This window comes from Balaenoptera musculus, chromosome 9, assembly GCF_009873245.2.
Source record: "Balaenoptera musculus isolate JJ_BM4_2016_0621 chromosome 9, mBalMus1.pri.v3, whole genome shotgun sequence".
Lineage (NCBI taxonomy): Eukaryota > Metazoa > Chordata > Mammalia > Artiodactyla > Balaenopteridae > Balaenoptera > Balaenoptera musculus.
The window spans coordinates 43,520,822-43,545,645 of NC_045793.1; the positions used below are offsets into that span (position 1 = coordinate 43,520,822).

General features: G+C 36.8%; 1 protein-coding gene across 2 annotated transcripts in view; it reads left to right on the forward strand.

Annotated features, from left to right (window-relative positions):
• Positions 1 to 24,429, forward strand: part of DPY19L1 (dpy-19 like C-mannosyltransferase 1) — a 103,950-nt gene extending 79,521 nt beyond the window's left edge. The window contains exons 15-23 of one of the 2 annotated variants that reach the window (XM_036863314.1): positions 3,647 to 3,718; positions 5,985 to 6,034; positions 10,375 to 10,399; positions 11,311 to 11,430; positions 12,233 to 12,407; positions 13,240 to 13,339; positions 14,482 to 14,607; positions 21,615 to 21,796; positions 23,178 to 24,429. In XM_036863314.1, coding sequence (XP_036719209.1) covers positions 3,647 to 3,718; positions 5,985 to 6,034; positions 10,375 to 10,399; positions 11,311 to 11,430; positions 12,233 to 12,407; positions 13,240 to 13,339; positions 14,482 to 14,607; positions 21,615 to 21,771 — 825 coding nt within the window. In that variant the 3' untranslated portion in view covers positions 21,772 to 21,796; positions 23,178 to 24,429. Of the gene's footprint in view, positions 1 to 3,646; positions 3,719 to 5,984; positions 6,035 to 10,374; positions 10,400 to 11,310; positions 11,431 to 12,232; positions 12,408 to 13,239; positions 13,340 to 14,481; positions 14,608 to 21,614 lie in introns of both variants that reach the window. The other variant, XM_036863313.1, reaches the window with a different exon arrangement.
• The last annotated feature ends 395 nt before the right edge of the window (positions 24,430 to 24,824 follow it).

The following is a 24,824-nucleotide window of genomic DNA, read 5'->3' on the forward strand; positions in this document are numbered from 1 at the left end:
TATCAGTCTTCATTTCCTGTGTTCTGGCAAATGGTTTTGACACATAATGGCTGATAAAAAGTGTACAAATGATAGTGTTGAACCTGCTGAAAGAAACTAAGGAAAAGTATCTTGCAAGGCTTTAAAATGCATGCTTATAGCAGATCAAGACTCTTTCAAGGAGGTGGTAAAGGAAGTAGAGTATAGACATCAACAGAGAAATTAGGACTCAGTGGAAATCCTTTAACATTATTGAGGACATACACGCCGTTACAACCTGAGAGTATGAACCATCAGTTATGTGATAGAAGAAATTGTTTATTGAGGCATAAGATGCCTTCAGTCAATTTGAAGAAAATGGCAAAGCTGTGTCCAGCCTGCCATTCCTCATCTCCATAGGTATCTTCACAGGGACGATGCTGTAGAGACAGAGCACGGTGCCAGTTCAGAGAGGGCATCTCTTGTATGGTACGTCCGTATAGTGGGGAAGAGGGAACAATTTAACATGATATCATACCGATATGGAAAGACACTTAAGATGTATAATGGGGTGAGCAAAATGGTCCGATCTTATTGACCTATAATTAGCACACATAGAATAAAGTGTAAGAGACCAAAATTTTAACAGTGGTTTTTTTGGTGGAGAGATAATCAATGATTAACTTTTTTTGTAATTTGCATCTTCTAAATTTTCTATAATAATCATATTTTAATTGTATTGTGCTACTAAAAAAAAAGTTACAACAGTGAGGGGGATCTTTGCTTTTTAGATGTGAAAATGGAAAGCAATAGTATTTAAAGTACAAGGATACCAAAACAGGAACATTATGACCAAAAACAGACAATGCTGGATAGACCCATGTGTAGGTACTTAACTATGTTTATGTGTATGTACTTAGTATGAAGTGAAGAGAGCACCACATAATATATCAATAAATGGATAAAAGATGCATTGTTTCATGAATATTATTTGAAAAATTGAATTGGGGTGGGGAGTCAGATTAAAGCCTTGTATCATATTATATACCAAACTTCATTTCAGTTAATGTGTTAAATATAAATGAAGCCTGAAAAATTAATTTGAGAAAAATTTCAGTGAATATTAACTTCATTATTAATGAGCATAATACAAGTGCAAAACATATATGAGAATGATTAATAGATTTGTCTGCATGTAACTTAAAACATCTGTACATTAAATATTATAAAAATTAGAAAGGAAATGACTAACTGGGATGATTCTTGCCATAAATATAATAAATGAAACTAGAGATTAATATAATTAGTATAGGAGCTTGTTAAAATCAATAAAAAAAGTTACCAGGGCTCTCACTCTTTCCCAGCACCAAAAACACATCCCCCCTCCCCCCTCGGCCCCCACATATGCAGAAATGGGCAAAGGATGTGAACATAACAATCCATCCGGGAGGAAATGCTGATAACTGATTAAAATGTGAAATTCATTGTCTCCTTTATTTTTTCTCCATTTTCTAGTTTTCACAATGAGCATATGTAACTTTTATGCTTAGAATAAAATCAACAATTACAAGAAATATTAAAATAAAAGAACTTACAGTTCTAATAGAACACACACACACACGTGCATACATCTCTCACTGTGTGGTTTGTTTCCTTTGCATTTGTTCTGTGCATTCCCTCTCTCTGGTGTATATTTTGGCATTGAGGAAGTTTTATAATTTTGTTTCCTTTATATTAATACTTGTATATATTAACCTTAGTCCCTTCTATCGGTTTCCTCCTGAGAGTTACCCTGAACTTAGCTAGTCGTTTCTTGCCCCATGCCTATTCCCACCCATTTCTAATTTATTGTAATACTATAATCAGGGAGATTATTTTACTTCTTATATACTCTCCCCCTCTTACCCCATTTTTAAGAGTCCCATTGTATCTTCATTGTCAGCACGTATAACCTCTCATACTCTTCTGTCACCTTTATATCCCCGTCATTGTCGTAGTTCTGTAGATCATTGTTTTTATTGTACACTGTGAGTTGTAGGATCGAAGAACACATTTCTTGGCTGTGTGAAGATTACTCTCCAGTGGATTCCTCAGGAAGGGCTCATGGGAGCAGTAATCCCTGAATTTTTACATGCTCAAAATATTTTATCAGTGGCTTTTATGTGTGAAAGTCAGTTTGGCCAGATACAAAATCTTTGGCTCACCTATCTTTCCTTGAGAATCCTAAATAGATTACTCTACTATCTTCTGGTCTAAAGTGTTGCTATGAAAATCTGATGCTAATATGATTTTCTTTTTAAAAGAAATATTTAAAAAACACCTTTTAAATAAACTTTTGGAATACAATGTTAAAATTGTTTGAACTCCTTATTAAATTTTGTTAAATACTTTTAACACAATTTTGACATACTTCCTTTTTAAGCTAAACATCTATATCTTACTACTTTTCTTATATTTATTGTTAACTGTTATTAGCAAATGTCTAACTTTTAAAATAATAAAATAGTTTCAGGGGACTTCCTTGGTGGTCCAGTGGTTAAGACTCTGTGCTTCCACTGTAGGGGGCATGGGTTTGATCCCTGGTTGGGGAACTAAAATCCCGCATGCCATGCAGTGTGGCCAAAAAAGTAAATAAAATTTGAAAGTTTAGATCTATTAAAAAAATAGTTTTAGTTATGATTTTTGTGTAGGTTAAAACATAACTTAAAAATTACAAAATAGAAATATATTTATTTTAAAATAATAACATGCAAATGTTTATAAAGGTAAATAGTAAAATGAAAACATAAAAATTCTCTTTTTAATGGAATTTCTAACTCATGAAGAATGCAATTTGTATAATGAATTATGAAAATTACTTGTCTAATACAGAATAGTGAGAAAATTGGACTAAGGAGAGGGAAATCAGAAAATGCTACTTACTATATACTTTGTTGAATTAAAATGTACCAGCATTTTTAATATGGTTGAAGCTAGATTTCTCTTTATAAACATATTGGGGAAAGCATACATCATTTTACTTAATGATATAAGATTATTTTTGTGAGGGAAAGTGTTGGTAATAAGCAAATTAATTGCAATTTAGAAATTTCAAGCCCAGGATTGTTTAAGACTGTGATCTCAAATTATCGAGAGGTGTATAGAATTACAATGTGTGGGGCTTTTTTAGTAAAAAAAATTTTTCTGTAGTTTTTTATCTGTTACCAAAGAAAACGTAAAAATGTTTTTATTCCTCTTATAAACATTGGTCATTATTGTGTGTGTGTGTGTGTGTGTGTGTGTGTGTGTGTATCTGGAGATCATGGTTATGATTTTTATCCCAGATAAAATGCACAGTAAAGCTCATGCCACTTAAAGGAGTTCTGCTGACCCTAGGTGAATAATAAGTTATGCTCTCTAGTTAGAAAAGTAGTGTGCAAAAGTGAGCAGTAGTCTTTCTAGTCATGTTTTACTCTTACAAGTGTTTGGGAACTGTATTTGTTAGTGTTTTCAACTCAACATTTTGGGGAAGTTCGTTTCTGTGGAAATGCATCTTCATTTTTACGATGGGAGTCTGGGTAGATTGGACCCTAGATGGGTGAATGCTCATGTTTCTTCACTAACATGTTTTAAAATTCACTTGGATCATGATTTGAAATTTCATTTGAAATAATATTTTCTTCTAACGAAACATCTCTATGAATTTCAGACTCCACTGAGGTATACAAAGACATTATTGCTTCCAGTTGTTCTTGTCGTGTTTATTGCAGTCATTAGAAAGGTAGGTCTATCACTTAAGAGCACTTTCTCATAATAGAACATTTTCTTATTTCTTCATAGTAGTTACATATACTAGGCTACATGTTAATCTAATACAATATTTTATATAGATTTATTGAAACACATTCTGTATTTTCTTACTAATAGCCTTTGATGAACATTTATAAGCCTTAAAAACATTGTGCTAGTTGCCAGCATAAAGTAGACCTAGGGAAAGGATGCTCAAGTTTTGATAGTCATGTATTTTGAAAGATAGGATCAGAGGAACCATATTGACCCAGATACAATTGTTTTTGCTTATGTAAATTATTACTGACTCACTTTTAACTTTTATGTAATATTTCCTTAAAATATTTAATATATGCCTTTCTAAGTCATTTGTGCAGTATTCATTAACTTCTGGATAGAGTTTATTATTAATCAAAAGGAAAAAATAGAATATTAACTGTATTACTAAACTTGATAAAATAGACTCCCAACTTGACTTTGATAATGAAATTTTAAGTTCAGATATAAATCAGGCCAGGGAAGTTCCAATCTTCAGTAAAGAGTGATGTAATAGTCCCTCTCTTTTTCTTTTAAGAGTTGGTGAACTCTGTAACTACAGGTGTTTTAAGAGAATGAATTGGGGTTAGTCTGTAATCAAAATGATAGACCCTTAAAGTTTTCTGATTTGTAGCTATTATTTTTGTGTTAGTACAATGTCATATATTTGTAGAATATTCTGTACTATAATTATTATTTACATCATATATTTATAATCTCCCAAAACATTTCATATACCTTATTTCAGTTGGTTCTTCAACAGCATTGTGGGGTACACAGATATTATTATTTCCATTTTGACAAATGCAAAATTGGAAGGTCAGAGCGGTTATTACCAGCCTTACATCATGTCCGTTAAAAAAGCAAGGGAAGAGTGAGAATCAGACTGTACCTTTACTCCCCGTCATTGGGTGTTGTATAGTATTCAGCTTTGTAGTCTCACAGCCCTTTTTAAATCTTGTCAGTTTATGGTTAGTCAGTTTCTGCTGTGTGCCAGGCTCTGTGCTCTTTGCTTCCTTTGCTTTCTTTATGTGGGTGGGCACCCACTAGGTAATAAAAAAATGCTAGATGTTGGCAATCCAGAATGTATTAAAAAGATAGCAACCTGGATGGCTAGAGATGATGAAAATGACTAGATTGGGGTCAAAGAAAGTGGGATGTTTGATGTAAAGAAGAAAGACTTAAATGGAAAGAGGATAATTCTTTTCAAAGACTTAAAAGCCTACCACTTGGAAATAAGATTATACTCATTTTGGCTCCTTAATATTATGGCCAATTCTAGGAGTTAGGGCTTTTGACCAGCATTGATCTGGACTGATTAGGAAAGTGTTATAGGTTTAATCAGCAGCTAGGTGGTTCTTCCAAGGGCTGAAGTAAAACCTATCAGGCAGGGGCTTCCCTGGTGGCGCAGTGGTTGAGAATCTGCCTGCTAATGCAGGGGACACGGGTTCGAGCCCTGGTCTGGGACGATCCCACATGTCACGGAGTGGCTGGGCCCGTGAGCCACAACTGCTGAGCCTGCGCGTCTGGAGCCTGTGCCCCGCAGCGGGAGGGGCCGCGATAGTGAAAGGCCCGCGCACCGCGATGAAGAGTGGCCCCCGCTTGCCGCAACTGGAGAAAGCCCTCGCACGAACCGAAGACCCAACACAGCCAAAAATAAATAATAAATAAATAAATAAAGTAGCTATAAAAAAAAAAAAAAAAAAAAACCTATCAGGCAATGTCACAGAGGACATCCACATTGGGGACAGGATTTCAGATTAGATGACCTCCCAGTGACTGCTAAATATGAAAGCACAGTGTTTAGTTAGTTGTGCTTATCAGTCTCTGAGCCAGTTCTCCAGTTATGTGTGTGTATAATTAAGGAGAGGCATTGCCAACAACCTGGGCATGGTGGAATTCACTTACAGGTGAATCGGAAGCCAAAAGGTCAAGTTTCAAGGCCCACCTTTAGGGAGATCATTTAATCCTTCTGAGCCTGTTGCTCATTTTTAAAATGAGGATAATAAAACTTATCTGAACAGGGTTGGAAATAGATATGATGAAGTACTGTACAAATGTAAGATTTTGTTGTTGTAATTACTATTTTCTGAATTACTTCTTATCTCCATACTTCTGTATTTTTAAGTAAGTAAAAGTTTGAAAGTTTAGAAGATGACGTTATTTGAAATTTTCTTTTTCCCAATACAGCTGTTATAAAATGTTTAAAAATCTATTTGCAGATTATTAGTGACATGTGGGGTGTCTTAACTAAACAACAAACACATATAAGGTAAATATGCCATTAATGATTTTGTTGCCTCCTCTGTTTATTAAGTAGTTATTTACAGTGTATTAATTTTATAGTTACATGTTGTACACTCAACATTTGTTAATTGGTGTTTCGATTGTTGCCATCCCCCTTCTCCGCTTTTCTCATTATTCCCCATTTGTGCAGAGCTCAGCATATCACTTGTTCATTCCCCAAATCCCATCCAGTATGATCTGACAGTAGCCCTATACTAATCTATACTTGAAGGATACAGTTTTGTGCTTCAGTTTGGCAGGGAAAACAAATTACTCTGTTGATGGTTTCAGGACCAATGGACAGCTTTTTGAGAGAAGAGCAGGGAAATGTAAAAGTGGACCCATACCTCATTCTTACATAAAATAAATTCCAGATGGAGCAAAGATTTAAATATAGAAAAAAAAAATGAAACGCCCAAATAAACCAAGAGATTATTTTTTATAATTTTAGGGTTAGAGAGGCCTTGTTAAGTATGACATAAAGCCTATAAGCTAGAAAGAAAGATTGACAAGGTTGACCAGATAAATTCTTTGGTTTGGTAAAATACTGTAAGCACTGTTCAAAGAAAAATACAACTTGGGGAAAATAGTTGCAAATTATAACAAGGGCCTAATGACCATCATACATAAAGAACTGCTATAAATTAATAAGAAAAATACTGAAAACCCATTTGAAAAATGAGTGAAAGACTCAAATGGGCAATTGAGAAAGAAAAAAAATTCCCATTTTCCCTTTTCCGCTACACTGATGTCCCACAGATCTCCTTTCTGCTCTTTGACCATGACAAGTAGTTTCCTGCCTCTGCAGTTTTGCAGTGGTTGTACCCTAAGTCCGTAATTGTGCCTCCTGCTTTTCCGCAGCCTGGCTTGGCGTGACTCACTCCTTTAATCCTTGCTTAAATGCCACCTCCTTCAAGAAGCCTTTCCTGACCATCATTTCTGAGTAGATCCCTTGTCTCTTTGCTTGTTATTCCCCACCATCACACCCTTTTTCTTTCTCTCGGCATTTGTCATCATGTGTGCTTACATACTGATGTGTTGCCTGTATCTCCTGAAGGGGGATGGGGTCATTTCTGTTCAGTTCAATGGTTTATATGCAGTGCCTGGCACATAGGAAGGAATAGCAGTTGAGTGAGTAAAGACTTATGCATGACTTATAGATACATGAAAAAGTGCTCCATCCCATGGTAAAGATAAAAGTGAAAGCCTTTTTACTTATCAAGTTTGTAAAAATTAATAATACCCAGTGCTTGCAAGCGTGGGAGGAAGTGGGTGGTAGGGCAGTTAGTCAATACAAGCAAAACATGCAGTGGGCCTCTCCTTTAACTCTGCAGTTGCACCACTGCAAACGTGTCCCCTAGAAATGCTCACGGAAATGCAGGGGTAATGGTACAGAGATGCCCACTGTGGTGGTGTATGTAATGTGGAAAATGAGAACAACCAAAATATCCACTAGTACGGGATTGGTTTACTTATGACCCAGTCATAAAGTGGAATTTCTTTATGGAAATATTTCATCATACATCCTTGAATTAAAAAATTACAAGACATATAAATGATGATTACACTTTTGTTTAAAATAATGAAGATTTTGTATGTGTATTTGTGCATAGGAGGGATATGGAAGGATAAAACTTGTAACTGTTAAGAGCATGGGATTAGAGGATGGAGCAAAGGAAGTTTTAATTCTAATTTCATTCTTTTGTGAGATTTTTTGGGGGAGTAGAGATTGTTGAATTTGTGTGTCTATATATTTTCTTCTGTAACACACAGCCTTATATATTGTTCTTTCACCTCCAACCAGTGATAAATTATTGCATGCACTCTTGAGACAATCCTTGTTCTCGTTTAGAAACAATTTACTGTAACTGTGCCCTTACTTCTACCTGATGCCTTTGAGGGCCGGGGAAAAGAAAAAAGCTTCTGGTATGTAATGCCAAAATTTCTCTTCAATTGAGATGAAATTTTTTTAAGAGCTCAGAAAGGGGCTACCGTTATAACTATAGTATGCACCTCTGGAAGAGAAAGGTGGAACTTTTCACAGAAACAAAACAGTCTTTTCAATAATTCAACGATAGAAGTAACTATAGAAAAGCACTGAGCTTCATGGGGCTCTCAGTTCAGGTAGGATCAGAGCTTTTTGGAAAGGAGAATGGCACATCAACGTTTCATTTTGCATAAGTACCAAAGTCATATGCCAATGTAAAAAGGGGAGAGGTAGGACATACATTTTAATTCTCAAGATGTGAGTATCAGTATCTCCTTTATTCAGGGAGCTAGGGGGTAAAGTAGGATAGAGACAGCATGATGAAGTAGAAAATATATTGACTCTGAAACCAGTCAATATATAGACCTGGCTTCACCTCTTACTAGCTCTGTGACCTGTTTTCCTTAGCTGTCAGTTAGGATAATAAATAGTTGTAAAATCAGAGTTAATGGAATGTAATGATCATATTAACATTTTAGGTGCTCGGTAAATGGTAACTGATAATTTTTACTTGGCATGAAAGAAGAATAAAGGAGGATCCATTTCACTTCCTTCATTTGCCCAGTAATTTTACTGTTTGCTAACACATCAATACATTTGAAAGCAAGTCCTCAAATCAGATTGTGTACTACCTAATTTAGGGGTTAATTGAATCATTTGCTCATTCATTCAAAAAAAAAGATTGAACTCTATGTGCTAGGCGTTGTTTTCTAGGTCTTGGAAATATATCAGTGTTTAGGATAGAGAAGGTATGTGTTATCAAGTCGCACATTTGTGTCTCTGATCCAGACTTCTCCCTTGAACTCCAGGTTTATACATACGATTCCCTGTTTGTCATTTCTACTTGGGTGTCTAATGAGAATCTCAAATTTTGCGAACACAATACTGAGCCTCAGAATGTGCTTCCCTGTCAGTACCCTTCTCCTGGATCCCCCTCATCTCATTCTCCTCCTCACTCCCTCTTCTCCCTAATCATGCTGTCTTTGCTGTTAGCCTGTCAGGGAGCCTGCTACCATGAGGCTTTGCCATGTCTGTTCTCTCTGCCTGAAGTGCCCTTCTTCCCTGAGGGATCCTCAGGCTCAAACTCTCAGCTCCTTCAGGCTTTACTCAGATGTCACTCAGTTGGTGACCACACTGATAATATATGCCATCCCAGCCAGCCAGCACTCCCTGCATCTTCTACCCTGTTTCCTTTTTTCCCCACAGTATTTATCGCCATGTGATGTATGTTTATTTGCTTTTTGTTTGTCTCCTTCAACTTATATGTAAACTCTGTGAGGGCACGGATTTTTTTCCATCTTGTTTACTGCTCGGGGCTCAATGAAATTGAGTGGATGGATGGATTTGTACCTGGTCCTCCTGAAGGGTTCATTTTAGTTAGGAGAGACATATGATAATCAAATAAACCAATAAGTGAAAACTGTGTTTTCTGTGAGAAGATAAAACAGGGAAATGGAGTGGGAGTGATCAAGGTAAGGGGCACTGAATATGGGAGTCAAAGGCGGCTCTCTGATGTTTTAAGGCATAAAATTAGTCTAGTATGACTGGAGCACAGTGATCAAGAGGGAACCTGGTAGAAGATGAGTTTCCAGGATGGCAGGTGGGGAACCAGATTAGGAGGACTATGTGTAGCATGGTAAGGATTTGAGAGTTTACTTTAATTACAAAAAACCCCATAGCCGATTGGAAAGTTTTAAGTAAGGGAGTGGCATGTCTGGATTCCCATTTTCAAAAGGTTGCTCTCACTGCTGTGATGAGACTCAACACGGGGTCGGGGTGCGGGGAAGGGGACCGGAGTGAGATATGGGGAGGATATATAAGCCTATAAAGATGCATCCTTTCTTAGGAAGTTAAAACTGTCAAGCAAAGGTAAAGCTGGCATTATGTGGCTATTTTTATATTCCAGAGCTGCTGCTGAAAAAAAGTCTTGTGTGTGGCTTCCTAAATTGTCTCTAAAGCAGCTAGAATTTACGGGGGAGCTGAGGGACTGCTGGGGACAGGAAGTAGGGGTATGGGACTGTGAGGGCTGCAGAGTTACTTTTCACTCCCTGCTTTGCCAGGTTATATTACCAGTGAGGTATCTGATACACAGCCAGCGCGCCCTGTTGCCCTAATAAATACCCGTGTAGTCAGATATGTGGGATATGCAAAGTAAACTGTTTTAAAAGACTGTAGCACCAGTTTTGGTTTATAACTTTCAGTTATTTTGATTTACATGTATGTGTCCTGAGGGAATATTACAGAAGTTGTAAAATTCATATTTGTAAGATAAAAATGCGCATGATTGAAGTAAGTGCTTCAGTAGTGATTCAATGATAGTATTTCTTTTTCCATTTCAGAAAACACCAATTTGATCATGGAGAGGTAAAGACTTAATATTACCAAAATTTGCCTTGTTTTAATGTTTGTATGTATTCGGATTTTTCTTTCTCGTTCCATTTTCTAACTTTATTGGTAAGTCACTAATCATCTTCAAAATAGGCCTGTATGTGTTTTTACGAGAATACTACAACATGACCATTCATTTGTTAGAGCAATTAGATAGGAAACTCATTTGGTCGGCCCTAATCACCCTCAAGGTAATAGCAGTTCATTGCTGGAGACCATTTAGACACGTATGCAGAGTGTCTTTCGCATGATTAGGGATCCCTTTTCTCTCTGCTCACCTTGCCCTGAGGCCTCAGAGATGGGACTGGTTGCTATTCACATCTCCTGGAGATTCAGCCTAGTTTTTTTTTTTAATTGAGGTATAATTGACATATAATATTATATTAGTTTCAGATGTACAACATAATGACTTGAATTTGTATATATTGTGGAATGATCACCATGATAAGTCTAGTTAACATCCGTTACCATACGTAGTTACTCAAATGTTTTTTCTTTTTTTTCTTGTGAAGAGGACTTTTAAGATCTACTGTCTCAGCAACAGCATGGTGACTATAGTTCATGATGCTGTATTTCATATTTCCATCTGGTTCAGAAATGTGGGCTTTATTAACCCCAGGCTTGATTCTGAGCAGAATTATAGGACCAGTTCCCTGAGGGACTTTATAATTTTAGCCCTCTAATAAAAGGGACAAGTTTGAGAGTGAATTTTAAGACTTTCAGAAATCAAACTGTTGATTATAATATTAAATATTATTAAATATTATTTCAGAAATCAAAATATTGTTACTAAGAAAAAGTACCCTTTTCTATATATTCACCAATTTAACAATATATTCTTAAACTTCACAAATAGTAGGAGTAAAAATATTTTCTCTTTCTTTCAGCTGGTTTATCATGCATTGCAACTGTTAGCATATACAGTCCTTGGTGTTTTAATTATGAGACTAAAACTCTTTTTGACGCCACACATGTGCGTTATGGCTTCCTTGATCTGCTCAAGACAGGTGAGATGATTGTTATGTTGGCATTATAGCTGCTATGATAATTTTACCCCAGCCTTTGTTATTGAGTGTCCCTAAAATAATATTAAATTACCCAAAATTCTTTAAATTGTTTATAATTAAAGTTCTTCATGGTTTTGTACTAATCTTTCCTAAGGGGTAAGGGCCAAAGCAGATCCCTTATCCTTTTAACTTCTAAAATAGTCCTTGGTGTACAACAAACACTCATTCAGTGCGGGCTGAATTCATGAATGATAACTACAGATGTTGATAGAAAGCAGTGATCGCACAGGGGCCCACACTCAGAAGGACTCTGCACCTAGATTGATGCTCTGCTGTGGCTGTTTTGAACTTCTTAAAAAATGTCAGACAAGGAACCCACATTTTTTTTTTTTTTTTTTTGGCTGCACCACGTGGTATGTGGGGTCTTAGTTCTTGACCAGGGATTGAACCCATGCCCCCTGCAGTGGAAGCATGGAGTCTTAACCACTGGACTGCCAGGAAAGTCCCAAGGAACCCACATTTTTATTTTGCACTGAGTCTGGCAAATTATGTAGGTAGGCCTGGCCTTACCCAAATCTGGGAGTAGAGCAAGTTGACGGAAGAGTTTCTTAAATCATGTCCCACCTATATTAGGCTAATGGTAGAATTGTTTTGATCCCTCAGGTTATTGTTTCTGGAACTTTTCCTTAGAATTATTAGTCCTGTATCTGGGATTCTAGCAGAGACTGTATTCTTCTCTGGGAAGTCGGATGCAGGCTGGTTTGTACTAACAATTGTCAATGTATTCTTAATTTGGTTTCAGCTATTTGGATGGCTCTTTTGCAAAGTACATCCTGGTGCTGTTGTTTTTGCTGTGTTAGCAGCCATGTCGATACAAGGTTCAGCAAATCTGCAAACCCAGTGGAATATTGTAGGGGAATTCAGCAATTTGCCGCAAGAAGAACTTATAGAATGGATTAAATATAGCACTAAACCAGGTAAAAAAAGGTCATATTATTTAGCTGTGGTTTTCCCTACAGTTTTATGTACAACTGCACAATCCTCAACCCAAGTTACTTCCAATGGTTTTACTTCCAGGAAAACTGTGGTTTTCCCTACAGTTTTATGTACAACTGCACAATCCTCAACCCAAGTTACTTTCAGTCTTTCTAAGCAGTCCTGCTTCTAGATTATCCAGGAAGAGAGAGATGTCAGTCTTGCTTATGTAGTTTGCAAAGGAAATGTTACATGTATTTTCTTAGTAATTTATTTCTCTATTTTACATAAATTCTAATTTTTTTCAAAGTATATCCAAAGTTTTGCATGGCACATTTTAAAATAATTTATGTTATGCTTATTTTCCTAATTAATTTTTAATCTTAGCCCTTCACATTCCTTCTTGAAATGAACTCATGGAATGTGATATTTTATTCATGTATAGAAAGAGAGGTTTTTGTTGTCATCTGAGTATCAAGTGACTGAATATTAAATTATCTTCCAGAATTCCTAGTTGCTATAAAACTTCCCTAGTCAATTTGTTGCTTCTTTCCTAGAAGCAGGAAAAGACATTAAAGACAAATGAAAGAAACGGAAATCCTCAATGATGAGACATACGATGAGGCTTTATCTTCCAAGGCAAATAGTTTATCCAGGCTTGGTTGCTGACCACAATTTTATTAGCTACCTGACTTCATTCTGGTTCTGTCATTGAATCTTTATCATGATTCGGGCCTCAGCTTTTTCACCTGGGAAGTAACTGAGTTGACCAGAAGGAGACCCCTTGTCATGCTCACCAGGTGTCTTCCTAAGACCTTCCTTCCTGCTTTGCAGATGCAGTGTTTGCAGGTGCCATGCCCACAATGGCAAGTGTTAAACTCTCCGCACTTCGGCCCATTGTGAATCATCCACATTATGAAGATGCAGGTTTGAGGTTAGTACACAAATATCACATTGTTGAAAACAAATTTTTCTTACAAATAGTGAGTGAGGGAACCAGCAAAATAATGAGAAGTGTTTCAAAAGGATATGGTGAACTGGGGTTTATAGAGTTTGGGGACAAAGAATGCTGAAATAAGATGGCTAAGTTCAATACAAACTGTTAAGGCTCCATAGGACAATAAAACTACAGTCTTTGGGGTTATCTTCTCTCCTAGGCAGCAAAAAGAAATCACCCCATGTCTGTTTTATACAAGTTACAGGGCTCCAGACACCCAGGTCCTTATTAGCTATCATCACCTTTAAGTTCCCCAGAAGATTCACTAGCCTATAGTTTTTATTAAGGTTTTCTTATAGGCTATTTTTCTTGAATTCTGAGGAGTCAGTTGAGATGGAATCCCATTCAAATAGGGTTTTTTTCTGATTTTCACCAATATAGCCTACTAGAATGATCTTGTTTTTTGGGGTTTTTTTTACTATTTTTTCATAAGTTAGAGTGTTGTGTTCTCTTTGTAAAGGAAATAGATTTAATTTTCATGCAATTTCTAGGTTGGTCAGCTAGTCATTTCCTAAGTGACTGGTGAATCCTTATTAATATTTTGTGTAACAACGAGACATTCCTTTTATAAATAAAAAGCTTTTTCATTAAAAAATCAATTGTAGCAAACTAATTTCCAGAGCAATTGTGTTGAATAAGTTTAATTTTTTGTATTTTGTTTTTTATTAAATTAGGAATAAAATGGAGAGCCATTTAATGCTAATTGTTTGTTCTCAAAGTTAGGACTGTTGTACCTTTAAAGTAGTCCTGTAGTTGTGTCTGTGTAGCTCATACTCTTATTTGTGATAGAGTGATGGAAAATTTAAAACAAAAACAAGCACTCAAACAAACCAAAAGACTAAGTTTGGAAATGAAGGGATTCATTAAACTGAACTTTTTCTCTCAGGACTCTTGTGCTACTTGTGCTTTTTTCGACTGACTTCCCCAATGCCCCTTAGCAGGAACTCCTGTGAAGAATGTTCCCTTGACCTGATTCTTCTGTAGAGTCCCTCTTCTAGCTCCATTCAGTGCTTTTGTCCAAATAGGTTGATTGCATTCTTTTGATCTTGAAAATCTTCTGCCTAATTATTTTTCTTTAGAGCCAGAACGAAAGTAGTATATTCAATGTATAGTCGAAAAGCAGCTGAAGAAGTGAAGCGAGAATTGATAAAGTTACAAGTGAATTACTACGTTCTGGAAGAGTCCTGGTGTATAAGAAGATCCAAGTGAGTACTCAATACAGTATTTTATATTCATAAGACATTAAAGTTAATTCAGTTTCATGGCAAGTGCTTTACTAGTTGTATGTGTGAGATGTATATAATAGCAAAGTATAAGCAGAAAAAACTTTTTTGATAATTATTTGGAGTTTTTTCTTTTCTAGTCATTTTAAACATCTATTTATTTTTATAATGATTTACATGTGCACATTACCTTAAAGGTATTGGCACTTACTGATAATTTCCCAAATTGTTCATATTTGCCTTTGATGTTTTTTTGAGAAACTTTTATTTAAAGTTGGATGTATTTTCTTTCAAAAGACTTGTGGAGTCTGAAACCAAATAATGGAGAGTCTCATTATAATGAAGTCAGGCAGCTTTGTCCATACCACATCTCTGCACCATACCATATCCTGTGATAGATGGGACCCCCCTCCCAGCATCAACTCAGAGTGAACTTCTTTCTTTCTGTTTTGCATCTTATTTGAGTGGGAAAATAATTAACCTTAAGGTGACCCATATTCTCTTGGGTTTATAGTTTTAAAAAGTATCTATTTCCACAGAGAAGTTCACTAAGCAGAGTAGAGCAATAAGAGTAAGATTTTAAAAGCAAATGTGAATTCTAAAGTTGACTATTTAGAAATGTTACACTTGGGTGACTAGACAGCAGATGATAGCTTGCTATTAAAATACCAGAGCATTCACCCCATGAGGAATACAGAAAGGAATAGTTTTTTCAGAAATCAAGGATATTTTATGGAATACTATTATTTTTAAAATTCTCACTACTCTTTAAGTAAACAGAAGTCTCCAGGAGATTGCTGTATCTGTGGCTTAATCATACTCATTTACCATGTATTTCAACAATACACAAGGGTGTTAAGATGAAATGATTAAACATTGACTTAGGAGTAAAAATAGTTCAGTGACACAGTAGCTATCAAGCATTGCCCACAAGGAAACTCAAATAAATTTTTATTGTTGAATGATTTTCCATTGAATATGTCACAGGTGATTTGAATTTAATCAGGATCTACAGAAAATGTTATTGAGTCATAATTTAGAAAACGCTTTAAGTCTTTATGAACGTAAGAATATATGTGAAACTTATATACATAACCTTTAACTTTGTTATATAAATTTAGGACAAAAAGTCATAAGCATCTCTCATAATAATTTGATGAAGACACTGTAATAAATGAATGGTGGGCTGACATTTGCAGTCAGAAGGACTCAGTTTTTTGGCAGAGATTTCCACCAGCATTGGGATCTTCTTTACTGCCTTAGGGTTTACTCTCCGACTCTCCAGTTCAGTGATGCCAGCCTGAAACACCTGTAGGTTACTGGAACATAAAAATTATTTCGTGACCTTTTTTCCCCAAGCTAATGATGAACCTTGATTGAAGATTCTTCATTTTTTCCTATACTCCTGCATAGTGTTTTGAATATGTGGAAATTGCAGAGGCTAAGGTGCTTCATTCTGAAAAAAAAAAAAAAAAAAAAAAGGGACTTCCCTGGTAGCACAGTGGTTAAGAATCCGCCTGCCAGTGCAGGGGACATGGGTTCAATCCCTGGTCCGGGAAGATACACATGACGTGGAGCAACTAAGGCCGTTGATGTTGATGGAGCTAAGATGTTGATGGAGCTCCTTGGATTTGCATAGTTGTAGCAGTCTCATGTTCTGATGGGCAGAGCACTGGTTTTTGTACACAAGAAAGGATCAAAAGACAAATTTAGGAAGTATGGTAATAAATCTTGCATGCTAAACAAAGTCAGCAGTAAATTAACTGGCTTCTGATCATCTCCATTTCGAGCTCACTTACAGGCTTTAAGACTGAGAGTCGAGAGGGGTGGAGGTGTGTGCCGGCTTCCCCCACTCTGGACCTTGACTTGCCCTTGTTGTATTTGTTGCAGTAGGAGTGGGGAGGGAGGAAGCTGAAGAAGTGGCTTCCTCTCATCTGGTTTCCCTGCTCAGTTACTGAAAGAACACTATCTACTGCAGGATTATAAGTCTCAGGAAATCTTAGAGAGGTGCACTCTGCTTAAAGCTGGAGACAGAACACAGCTGTGCCTTCTGTCCTGACAGGGAAGCAGGTGGAGGGCTCAAACAGAAGAGGAAAGGGAAGAAGGACTAATACTTAGCACATACCTTTGCAGTAGGAAGAACTGAGTTTCTGGCCAGAGAGCTCTCTACCAGAATCGGGATCTTCTTTATTCCCTTGGCCCTCACTCTCCAATTCTGTCTGTTATGCCAGCGTGAGGCAGCTGTATGTTACTGGAAAAGAAAGATATGGCAGAACAGGGGGAGCAAGTAGGGGGATTCAAATAGGAGAAGAAAGGGAAGAGGGACTAATATCTATCTGGAGCTTAAACTGTGCTTGGCACCTTGGTGGGCACTGTATTTATGTGCTGTCATTTACAAAGTGGCTTAATTGTATGCTTGATTATTCCTTAAATACTTGATACCCTGTGTTCAAATACAAGTAGGAAAATATACTCAAATGCAAGTTGTAGATGAGTTTTTAATTAACACCTTTTTTATTCTCAGTTCTCTGCTCTCTTTCTCATTAATTCCCATAATAGAGTTGACATAAAATTAAAATACGTGAATTCAGAAGAAAATTATTCAGATTTTCACTAATGCCATTTTAAAGATGTAGCTGGCTGGCCTGGGGAAACTTCAGAAAACTCAGAAAAGGACTAAAGAATGTTAGACAGAGCTCACAAAGGCAGCTCTTTGCCTTCTTCTTTTCCTGAAAGCAATTGAACTCAGTAGCTGGTATTTCATGTATGTTTTACTCTCTACTATCATTGACCTGCAGTGTAATAACGGTTTGGCCTTAGTATGTGTGAGAAAATTAAAACGTAGAAAACCCAAGTTCAGTCATATTTTCGTACATTGGTAGAATCTAGTGTCAGCAAGGGTGTGCAAAAAAGTGTGCACTGAACACTCTTTGCAGGAACACTCACTGGTAATACCTTTTTGGGAGATAATTTGATAGAAACAAAGTGAAAATTGTATAGCCTGTTGACATAGTGATAGTGCTGCTTTTAGAAGTTTAGTTTACAGAAAAATATGGGCATAAAATTGTTTATATCAGCATTGTTTTATAATGACAAAATGAGAAACAATTAAAATATCCATCCATAAAAGAGTGGTTAAATAATACATAGAAGTACTAGCATCTATGAAAAAGAATAAAGTAGGTCTTTATGAAATGCAACAATGACCACTTTTTATTGCTAAGTGAGGAGTCCCAGGTTAATCTTGTTTTTGTAAAAGCAACCCAGGAGCATCTGTGAATATAAATATGCCTGTGCCTATGTTTTTGTGTGCTTGTATGTCTGAACGTGAATAAAAAAGGTCTAGCAGCATGTATGCTGGATTGTTTATAGAAGCCACCTCTGAGAAACGGTGTTGGAGGTGACAGTGACTTTCACTTATTTATTTTGATAGGTTTATATTTTGACACATTTTGGGTGAAGGTTACCTTTAAATTAAAAATGTTATTGAAAAGGAGAAAGCATGTGCATTCCTGTCTAGTGCTTGCCTCGTGATGGAGAGCAGGGAAGTGGGACTGCCACTGGGAATAAAAGGGACTTGTTGGAAATGGTTTTTTCTCTTATAAAGAAAAGTGAAACAACCATGACAAAACATAAGCTGTTGCAAATCTCTATATAATTTTTCCTTGATTTTTCTGTTTTTTAATATTAAAAAAAAATAAACATTGTGAAATTCCTTTCACCTTTTTTGTTTTTAAATATTTATTTATTTATTTATTTATTTATTTATCTATGGCTGTGTTGGGTCTTCGTTTCTGTGCGAGGGCCCTCTCCAGTCGCGGCAAGCGGGGGCCACTCCCCATCGCGGTGCGCGGGCCTCTCACCATCGTGGCCTCTCTTGTTGCGGAGCACAGGCTCCAGATGCGCAGGCTCAGTAATCGTGGCTCACGGTCCCAGTCGCTCCGCGGCATGCGGGATCCTCCCAGACCAGGGCCCGAACCCATGTCCCCTGCATTGGCAGGCGGACTCTCAACCACTGCGCCACCAGGGAAGCCCACCTTTTTTGTTTTTATTGATATTTGGAAGAGTCCAAGCCAGTTGTCTTGTAAGAATGTCCCACATTTGGATTTGTCTAATTTATTCCACATGATTAGATTCAGTTTGACAAAATTTGGCAAGAATAGTACGTAGAAGGTGTGTACTTTCCATTATGTCACTTTGGTAGGTACCTGTCACTTTGTTCTATTATTGGTGATGCTAAGTTTGATCACTTGATTAAAGAATGTTCCCCAATTCTCTCCATTTTAAGGAGACAAATCTCCTTTATAATCAATAGCCTTTCACCAGGTAGTTCTTGCATCCACTTCTTATAATTCCCTGAATCAGTTATTACATTGGTGATTATAAAATAGTTAGGTAATATAGATTTGAAAGTAATATATCAGTTACTGATTAGGTGATCTTTGACGTTACTATTGTAATTGTTTTGGGGCACCATGTACTGTACCCATATAAGATGGCAAACTTGATGGGTGTGTGTGTCCTGACTGTTCCTCCAACCAGCCATTCCCCCCATCTCTCTCCCTCTCCTTGGGCCTCCCTATTCCCTGAGACACAGGCCAGTTAATAACCTTTCAGTGGCCTCTAAGTGTTCAAGTGAAAGAGTTGCATGTCTCTCACTTTAAATCAAAAGTTAGAAATGATTAAGTTTAGTAAGGAAGGCATGTCAAAAGCCAAGATTGGCCAAAAGCTAGGTCTCTTGTGCCAAACAGTTAGCCATGTTGTGAATGCAAAGGAAAAGTTCTTGAAAGAAATTAGAAGTGCTACTCCAATGAATACATGAACGATAAGAAAGTGAAACAGCCTTATTGCTGATATGGAGAAAGTTTTAGTGGTCTGGATGGAAGATCAGACCAGTCACAACATTCCCTTAACCCAAAGCCTAATTCAGAGCAAGGCCCTAACTCTCTTCAGTTCTATGAAGGCTGAGAAGGTAAGGAAGCTGCAGAAGAAAAGTTTGAAACCATAGAGTTTGGTTCATGAGCTTTAAGGAAAGAAACCATCTCCATAACATCAAAGCGCAAGGTGAAGTGGCAAGTGCTGATGTAGAAGCTGCAGCAAGTTATCCAGAAGATCTAGCTAAGATCATTAATGAAGGTGGCTACCCTAAACAACAGATTTTCAATGATGAAATAGCCTTCTATTGGAAGAAGATGCCATCTAGGACTTTCATAGCTAGAGAGGACAAGTCAATGCCTGGCTTCAAAGCTTCAAAGAACAGGCTGACTCTCTTATTAGAGGCTAAAGCAGCTGATGACTTGAAGTTGAAGCCAGTGCTCCATTTATCGTTCTGAAAATCCTAGGGCCCTTATGAATTATGCTAAACCTGTTTTGCCTGTGCTCTATAAATGGAAAAACGGAACCTGGATGACAGCACAACTGTTTATTTACAACATGGTTTACTGATTTTGTTAAGCCTGCTGTTGAGACCTACTGCTCGGGAAAAAGAGGTTCATTTCAAAACATGACTGCTCATTGACAATGCACCTGGTCACCCAAGAGCTCTGATGGATGTACAACAAGATTAATGTTGTTTTCATGCCTACTAATGCAACATCCATTCTGCAGCCCATGGATCAAGAGTAATTTCCATTTCCAAGTCTTATAATTTAAGAAATATACTTTATAAGGCTATAGCTGCCATAGCTAGTGATCCCTCTGATGGATCTGGGCAAAGTCAATTGAAAACCTTTTTGGAAAGAATCCACCATTCTAGAGATTCATGGGAAGAGCTCAAAGTCTCAACATTAGCAGGAGCCTGGAAGAAGCTGATTCCAGCCCTCATGGATGACTTTGAGGGATTCGAGACATCAGTGGAGGAAGTAACTGCAGATGTGGTAGAAATAGCAAGACAACTAGAATTAGAAGTGGAGCCTGAAGATGTGACTGAATTGCTGCAATCTCATGATAAAACTAATGTATGAGGAGTTACTTCTTATGCATAAGCAAAGAAAGTAATTTTTTGAGATGGAATCTACTCCTGGTGAAGATGCTGTGAAGATTGTTAAAATGACAACAAAGGATTTAGAATATTATATAAACTCAGTTGATAAAGCAGCAGCAGGGTTTGAGAGTACTGATTCCAATTTTGAAGGAAATTCTACTGTGGGTAAAACGCTGTCAAACAGCATTGCATGCTACAGAGAAATCATTCGTGAAAGGAAGAGTCCATCAAGGTGGCAAACTTCATTATTGTCTTATTTTAAGAAATTGCCACGGCCACCCCAGCTGTCTGCAGCCATCACCCTGATCCATCAGTAGCCATCAACATCAAGGCAAGGCCCCCCACCAGCAAAAAGATTCTGAAGCCTTATCACTGAAGGCTCAGTGATGGTTAACGTTTTTTTAGCAATAAAGAATTTTTAAATTAAGGTATGTAATTCTACTGCACACTTAATAGACTTCAATATAAACAGAACTTTCATATGCACTTGGAAACTAAAAAATTCGTGTAACTCACTTTTATTGCAATGTTTGCTTTATTGTGGTGGTCTGGAACCAAACCCGCGATCTCTCGGAGGTACGCCTGTATAATGTTCTGTGTCAGTATATTACCTCTGACTATGTGCTTGATACAGTCTCTCCCTTAATCGCTTCTGTCATGGGTACTTCCCATTTTACAAATGTGGAGAGTGAGACTGAGTGAACTACCCAACACCAAATTCTTGGTAAGTAGCTGAGGCAGAATTCAACTGAGATTTCTTACCCCACCACCTGAATTCATGTATATTATATGTCTCTTCTTTCTTTATAGTTACCTTCGCTGTGTTCACCTTGTTCTCAAGAGGATTTATGGTAGCTTACATAAATATAAATAACTATGATAGGATTCTTTTTTAAAAAACTAAGTAGAAAAAAATGACATGAGAGCAGGAACATAAAAAGTGTGTTCCTTTATCTGCCATTATAAAATGTACCTTGATTTTTAATCTGCACATTAATTTTTCTAGGCCTGGTTGCAGTATGCCTGAAATCTGGGATGTGGAAGATCCTGCTAATGCTGGGAAACCTCCCTTATGTAACCTCTTAGTAAAGGAGTCCAAGCCTCACTTCACCACTGTATTCCAGAATAGTGTTTACAAAGTCTTAGAAGTTATAGAGGAATGACCGCTGCCTACAGAGAAGTCCACCAGTAATGGTTTTCATGTTTTGCTAATAACTCATGCCTTGTTTTTAATTCAAATCCCCAAAGCTTTTATAAGTAACTGTTTTCAAATGAAAAACGTCTTATTTGGTCAATTTGAATGTCATTCTGATTGTAAAAATACTTATACGTTTATCAGTTGGTTACTATTTCAATGCATCCCTTAAAATTTGCTATGCAAATGAGTATATGCTTGTACTTGACTTAAATATTTGTCCTAAAGTGAGCAAAGCTACCTGTATAAAAAATATGGTGGGTCGTGACAAGGGTGATATGAAAATATAGTCACTTTCGGACTGTTTAGGGGCTCATTTTACAGTTCGTGGACTATTGATGCCACTTGCTTTTTTCTCTGCGTTTTGCTCTTGTCTTTTGAACATTTCAGCGATTATTGTAAGTTCCTCAGTCAAGTCAGCCCCTGTCATCAACTTCAGTAAGAATAGATGGGGCAGACATGGGTATTTGCTATGTAGAACTCTGTTTGTTTCACTTCTTCACATTCTTTTGTTCTCTGTTGCTCTCGTTAATGAAGCATTTCCTGCCTGTTATTAAGCCAAGCTCTTGGACCTAGTCCTTAAGACCAAATTCCTGTTAACTACCAACCATGTGGCATTAGTGTGTGTGCGTCTGTCTGTCTGTCTTTCTCAATATTCTTTGTCAAATAAGTGCTATTTACACATTTAGTTGCTTATCAAGTACTTATTCTTGGTTTAAAAAATTTAATGACAATTGTGTATTTTTAGTATTATTCATTTTTAGTATTGTTCAAATGTTTATATTTTAATAACTTTAAACCACTTAAAATTTTTCATGTATAATTGTAGTCTTAAGAAAAACTATTTTGAACAACCACAAATATAATGCATCTAGAAACTAATGTATATTTGAGTAGACATAATTTATAGTGGAACAGTAGACTGTAGTATGTGGTAATTTTTCTTTTACTATTAAGATACAATAAAATATGACTAATTTTTTTGTCAAACAAGTAAATGAATAATGATAAGTGAATGGAGTTTTTATATTTTACTTTTAAAATTGCCTGTCTTTAATAAGACGAAGCCTTAAACCTTATGTTATAATTTTGGTTCCAAAAAGCATCATTTCAGTGTGAGGAATGAATATATTCAGCCTTCCTCTTTGTTTTTTTTCTTTCCTGTTTATTTTTATTTGGAAAATTTTCCAACCTGCTTTAAATTCCTAGTATGAATTTTTGTTTCTTAGAAGTTAATTTGTGTGAAATTAGATTCTTCAAAACAGTGAATCCTCATAGTTTTGAGAAATGGTTTTAAGATTTAACGTTCTAAGCAAACCCTGACTCTGGTGGACTACACGTTTAATTACACAGTGTTCTCTTTATTAACCACAGGCAGATTAACCTCATTGTGGATTGTCCTTGAGACCTGAGTCCTCAGGGATGGTTTCCGGTGCCCACTCCGGGGAGCCAGTGAAGAGCTGTTCTCTTTCTGCCTTCTCACCAGAGCCCAAGGACAAGCCTGGTCTGGGGGAAGCACTAGCTTGCTTAGAGCAGACAGCTGCCGAGACAGCCTGGGCTGAGGACTGTGCAGCCCCCAGCCTGCCCCAGAGCCCGCCTTTCCCAGGGAGCCTCCTTCCAGCGGAGATTGTCAGTGTCTTCAGGTGCCTGCCCCCTTTTTCTCGCTTACCGGGTGACTTATTTCTTGGTCTTTTGCCAGTTTCAGAAAACAAGGAAGCATCTGGGGAGTTGTGGATTAGGAGTAGAATTTGAGCAATGATGAAGCAATGCAGAAATATGGCAAGTGGGCACTTGAGGTCGAGGAGGATGGGAAGCACCACGGGCAGGAAGAGCGGAAGTGTGTGCTCTGCTTTATTTGCCATTGTTTCTCTCGTAAATATGTTTTGTACATCCAGCAGTTACAATTTTTTTTAAAAAATTTTACTTTTAGTTATTCTCTATTCTTCCCACCTTTCAGTAATTCCTTTCCCAGTAAGTTCACATGTAATTATTTGAAATTCTATATAGGAAAAACATTAAAATACTGTTATAACTGTTTCATATGCTGGGAAAAGATAAAAGTAATCAAATTAGTTTTTTGTTTATTTTTTTCAGAAAACTCCTTTTGTAACAGTATTTATTGATGTAACTCCACCAGCAAGCTATGAGTATATTTTAGGCCAGTCAGTTTAGAACAGAGGCCTCGGGCTACACTGCACACTCAGCCTTGGTCACATCTGGTAGCAGCCGGTGCTGTAGATTTTGAATATCTTTTATGGCAGCACAGAGTAGTGGTAGGTTCGATATACATGACAAAATAGTATTAAAGCTCAGTATTTTATGCATTTTTAGCATTTAAAAATATTTTGCTTTAGTGTGAGGAAGGTTAGGATGGGCAAGGAAGTGATAAAATAGCTATTGCTATGACATAAAAAAAAACAAATTTGGGGCAGTATTTCTATAAAAAGATAAGCCTCTAAAATTGCTTAGAAACAGCATAGTGTTAAAATAGAACAATGATATTAGGGAGAAAATGAAAGGATGTATCAGAAATAAAGTGATAATGCATAGGGGAATTGTATTTTTATGAATTTTATGCCAGTTTACATGTACTATATATGTTAAATAAAAAAGATCATGAAAAATATAGGAAGTGTTTTTTGATTGTTATTTTCATTTCCTCCTTGGCTGTGGGCATGTTCAGCCTCATTCTGTAGTCAGATAACCATGAACTGGTTTGTGACAGATTGCAGTCCTGAATAAATGGGAAGGGTTAAAGGTCCATGAAACTACTTAGTCCTCTCCATCAGTGGTGGTATAGGTGTTGAGGTTCCCCATACTCTTCTTATATTTATGGCATTATACACTAACATTACTTTATCATTTCCATCAAGGGACACAATCATTCTTTAAAGCCATATTTTGAGGTTAATTCCAGAATTGCTGAAACCTTTTTTTCATACATTAGATCTAAACCACAGTTTGGTCTCATGACATTTCCTAAATTATAGCTCCTTGTATTTGCTTGATATAAGCAGCAAC